We start from the raw sequence: 5,277 nt of genomic DNA, 5'->3' as shown, positions 1-5,277 counted from the left end.
GACAAACGTTTATCAACTTTCTTAGCCTATTAAGTAAGCGTTTTAGCAAAAGCTTTACCGACCGCTTCAAGCAGGATTATTCCTATGTAATTTCCACACACAAATTTAGATCCCTTTTTCTATATTAATACAAGTATTAATGAACATGTATGCATGCATATTATCTATCTATATATCTATCTATTTATCTATCTATCTATCTATCTATCTATACACATACATATGTATGTGTGTGTGCGTGTGTGCATGCGTTTGTGTGTGTGCGTGTGTGCATGCGTTTGTGTGTGTGTGCGTGTAAAATTAAGAATCATTCGTCTAGTCCAAATAGCTTCTAATTCTTCCATACTACCATTATGACGTCATAATAATCTTTTAACGTTTCTTCCGGAGCCATCGTTTCAAATACTTCTGTCTCTTTCAACCTTTCGCAGTGATTAAAGGCTCAAGAATGCATGCACCAAGGAGATCGCCCAAACATATGAAGACCAGTGTGAAGTGTTTTTGGTATTTATAGGGATATTTTAAGCACCTTTGAGTTCTTAAACGCCCTCCATAATATGCTGTTTAGTACCATAACAAGGTGTCCAGTGATCTTCCTGTACCCGTATGAACTTTTAACCAAGCAATTTCAGGACAGAAAACCTGGGGGTTCCAACGAGGAAATACATACTTTACTATCGATATATTCACAGAATATTTTATTGTAAACAACAGCGTGACTGTTAAGAGAATGTGACATTAAATAGCAATAAAAATAAAGGTTACTCAACATATATTCCATAGACATGTCAAGAGAGTATGATTATTCACTTGGTAAGTATTTTAATAAAGCATAAGTTTGTCGTTATTAAAACGTCTGATAATATTTTCAAGATAAATCTATAATAAACTGAAATAGTTTCTTCATGAGTTATTTGATAAACTTCACAAGTTCACATTTATCTTTGAACAAGTCTTTATGAATCTAGTACTATGTATATAAATGTATGTTTGCATACGTAGTCTTGTCAGTCTCCTACACACACACACACAGACATTCCCCCCCCCCCCCTCTCTCTCTCTCTCTCTATATATATATATATATATATATCGATGTTTTTCACTCACACACACACACACACACATTCCGAATACATATATACGTAGGCACGTATGTACGTAATTATGTATGATTTTATGTTTATACATAAACGAGTCGGTACCATTATATTCTGCGACACCCAGTCAAGCACAATGTCATTGAATACAATTGTTTCTGTTTCACTTTCTGTCACTAATCTCTTTTCTCTTTCTGTTTTCGTTGTTAGTGTTCCTTAGTCTTTTATCAACTATGACTGGCTGCTAAATTAATGACTAAGTCGCTTGAAATTAAGGTCTCTCACAAAACTTAGGGCACAGACTTAGTCCAAATATATATATATATATATATATACACAGGGTTGGACAAAATATGGAAACACCTAGCATCAAAGCATCATAATTTTGAAATAACTATAAAACCATCAAAAGCTTGTTTATTTTTATGTTCATTAATGTATCATTAGTGTTGCTTAATATGTTTCGCTAAAATAGCTGTTTTAAAAAAGGTAATTAAAATTAATTAAAATGACAGAGCTATCGGACTTTCAAAGGGGTCAAATTGTTGGTGCTTGTATGGCAGGCGCTAGCGTAACGAAAATAGCTGAAATGTTGGGTGTATCAAGAAGTACTGTCTTGAAAGTAATGACAGCCAGTGAGAAAAAGAGAAAAGCCTCGTCGTCGAAACCAAACTCCAGAAGAAAACCAAAACTTTCAGATAGGGACCGTCGGACGACTCTTACTTGAATTGTTAGAAACGATCACAAAGGTACAGCTCCCAAAATTACTACAGAGTTTAATGACCACCTCAAGAACCAAGTTACCACAAAATATGTTCGCCGGGAGCTGCACAAACCCCGATTTCACGGGGGGGGGGGGATGCTGCAATCAGAAAACCACCACTTTCAAAAAGAAACGTTGCAAAGCGTTTAGACGAGTAAAAACCTGCAGAATTGGTCCCTAGAGCAGTGGAAGAATGTTATTTTCTCGGACGAGTCATCCTTTACCTTATTTCCGACCACTGGCCGAGTATACGTGTGGAGACAGCCAAAAGAAGCATTTGATCCAGACTACCTGCCTCCAACTGTTCAATATGGAAGAGGATCTTTGATGATCTTGGATGTATGAAAGATTTTAGTGACCTGAATAATAATAATAATAATAATAATAATAATAATAATGATAATAATAATAATAATAATAATAATAATAATAATAATAATAATAATAATAATAATAATAATAATAATAATAATAACAACAACAACAACATCGAAAAATACCTTAGGAATGAGAACCCAGGTTCGAAATTTCCCAAGACACCTGATGAAGGCTGGAGGGTATATCAGCCGAAACGTTGTGTTAACAACAAAGATGAGGACAAATATCTGTCAAATGTAAATAATGTATGAAAAATTTGTATGTTAAAAGATGTTAAAAAATTTCTTTTAAAACATTACAAATAAATTGATTATAAGTCGTAAAGTTCAAAACGAATTTTAAAAACCTACAATATTTCTGTGCTTTCCCCTAGTTAATTAGAAATTTTAAGCATTTGGTTAAATGCTAAGAAAAAAGTCATATTCTAACTATATGAGGTAGAACTTCTTCAGGGTTTTTATGAACTTGTCATTTTTGAAAGATGCATGGAGAGTTTATATATATAGATATATATGCGTGTGTATGTATACATATGTATGTGTGCATGTGCGTTTGTGTGTGTGAATGTGAAATTGAAAATCATTCGTCTCATCCAAAGTATTTTTACTTCTTGCATGCAGTCATTATCACGTCACAATATCTTGTAACGTTTCCTCCAGAACCTTCGTTTCAAATAATTTTCAGTATCTTTCAACCTTTCGCAGTGATTAGAGGCTAGAGATGTGTACACCAGGGAGATCGCTCAAACATCTGAAAACTAGTGAGTCATCTCCACCTTCTTTGTGGGCATGTTTTCAGCACCTTTGAGTTCTTAAACACTCCCTGTAACATGCTGGTTAGTACCATAACATAATTGTAGAGTGTCCAGTGATCTTCCCGTTGGAAACTCTTAAACCGGGCAATTTGAGGACAGGAAACGTGGGGGCTTCCAACCAGAAACTTAAACTCTCCTTAAATTCACACAGAATATTTCATTGTAAACAATTTTGTGATACTAAAGAACCCACTTCTTCGTACTCCACTGATCCGGTTACTTTCGCCAAATGTCTTCTCTCAAATGCTTCAAAACGTCGCAGTAGAACTCTCAATTGACGGTCTGTGCCTGGGGGACAAATTAGCGATGCACATTACCATATTTCCGGGAGTGACGCTCGTTGCAGGTCTTCCAGATTGCTCAACGTCTTCCATGTAGGTTTTTCCGCTTTTGAAGCGCCCGTGCTACTCGAAACACTGCGTACGACCAGTGGTGGCTCGTGTATAGGCACTGCGGAACTGCAACACCCCCCATTTCCATTCGATATTATCGATAATATTCAATATAGTAAGCCCTTTTTTTTCTTTAATTCTTTCTTTATACTTGTACATTATATAATCCTAAAGCTTAATGTCAATAGCCATCCCCTAGTTTATGAAAAAAATACAAAAATCCTTGTGTAGAACTGTGCGCTTCACAGTTCCTGCGATGTGGTGTTTGGCTGTAGTGCGTATGCTCACATGTTCGAGATAGGAAGCTTCACACTAGAGAGAGATAGCACTCCGTGAACGACAGTGCCGACCCCGGTGTTACGGTGAAAGGTAATGTTTCTTTTTGATTCCGCGTGTGTTGTGCTTAAAAACGCCCATTTGTTATCGATGACAGTCAATTAGAGACCGTCATTGAGAAAGACCCACGTAAAACCACTTGAGAACGGGCAAAAGAACTTCAAGTTAGCCAGAAAACTGCCTGCAATCATTTGCATGCGATCGGAAAATCAAAAAGACTCGACAAATGGGTACCACACGATTTGAATGAAAATCAGAAAATGCGCAGATATGAAATTTGCTTGTCGCTTCTTCTCCGTAACCAGACCGATCCGTTTCTCGACCGTATTGTAACTTGCGATAAAAAGTGGATTCTGTACAATAATAAAAACATTCTTCGCAGTGGTTGGACCAAAATGAAGCACCGAAAACCTTCCCTAAATCCAAGCTCTTCAAAACGAAAGTTGTGGTGACTGTTTGGTGGTATACTCCTGGACTCATCCACTATAACTTCTTAAAATCCAGAAAAACCATTACTGCAGAAACATATTGCCATGAAATTGCCAAAATGAACGAAAAACTTCTACTTCTCCACCCCAGACCGGTCAACAGAAGAAGACCAATCATTCTTCATGACAATACTCAACCACACGTTTCACTAACGACGCTCCAGAAGTTGAGGGAACTTGGCTACGAAGCTCTTCCCCACCCAGCTTATTCTCCAGACTTTTCTCCTACAGACTACCACTTTTTCAAGCACCTTGATGGTTTCCTGCAAGAGAAGGAGTTCAAAAATCAAACCGATACTGAAAGTGTGTTTAAAGAGTTCGTCAGCTCCAGAACTCCAGATTTTTATGTTACCGAAATAAACTTGTAACTCGTTGGCAAAAATGTGTTGATTGTAATGGTTCTTTGATGAATAAAATTTCCGCATTTTTGAATTATATTGTGATTTCATGTTCCAAAACGTTGCTTACTTTTTACTCAGCCTGATACATCATCCACATATGGAAACCTATATACATACATCATCCATATATATATATATATATATATATATATATATATATATATATATATATATATATATATATATATATATATATATATATATATATATCAACATACATACATCAGAAAAATGTACGTACAAACATGAATGCGTCACCCATATGTAACACCTACACATATGTATGCCAACATACATATGTACATACACATATATAATGCATGCATACACACATACATGGACAGTAAATATAAAACAAATAAAACGCAAGCAAAAGACGTAAAAATGTTATTTATTTACGACACTGGAGCTATCTTGTAGGGTGTTTTATTTCAGCCCCAGGCGTATAGGTACTCGAAGGATAGATGGTTAAGCCTCAACAGGAGAATAAGTGTCAGATCGTATCAGTTATTTTATTTAACGTTTACACAAACTTAACTTGATTTGAAACGAAATAAAAATGGTTTCCTTTTTAGCTATCGTCTGCTCTTTGAAATTCATACAGTCAC

General features: G+C 35.9%; 1 protein-coding gene across 2 annotated transcripts; it reads left to right on the top strand.

The window, feature by feature from the left end:
* The first annotated feature begins 306 nt into the window (after nucleotides 1-306).
* Nucleotides 307-4,711, top strand: LOC149133493 (histone-lysine N-methyltransferase SETMAR-like). 2 transcript variants are annotated; one of them, XR_016243367.1, is made up of 2 exons: nucleotides 307-813; nucleotides 1,308-4,711. XR_016243367.1 is itself a non-coding variant. In XM_089358461.1 (2 exons), exons 1-2 carry the CDS (start codon nucleotides 799-801, stop codon nucleotides 4,634-4,636), a joined length of 489 nt encoding a protein of 162 aa, XP_089214587.1. In that variant the 5' UTR covers nucleotides 382-798; the 3' UTR covers nucleotides 4,637-4,711. The 2 variants fall into 2 exon arrangements, 1 of the variants encoding a protein (XP_089214587.1); XM_089358461.1 differs by having other exon boundaries at nucleotides 382-813; nucleotides 4,163-4,711.
* The last annotated feature ends 566 nt before the right edge of the window (nucleotides 4,712-5,277 follow it).

The sequence above is a fragment of the Octopus bimaculoides genome, chromosome 10, assembly GCF_046866305.1.
Source record: "Octopus bimaculoides isolate indiv1 chromosome 10, ASM4686630v1, whole genome shotgun sequence".
Taxonomy (NCBI): Eukaryota; Metazoa; Mollusca; class Cephalopoda; order Octopoda; family Octopodidae; genus Octopus; species Octopus bimaculoides.
This window is presented reverse-complemented; position numbering and strand designations above follow the sequence as displayed.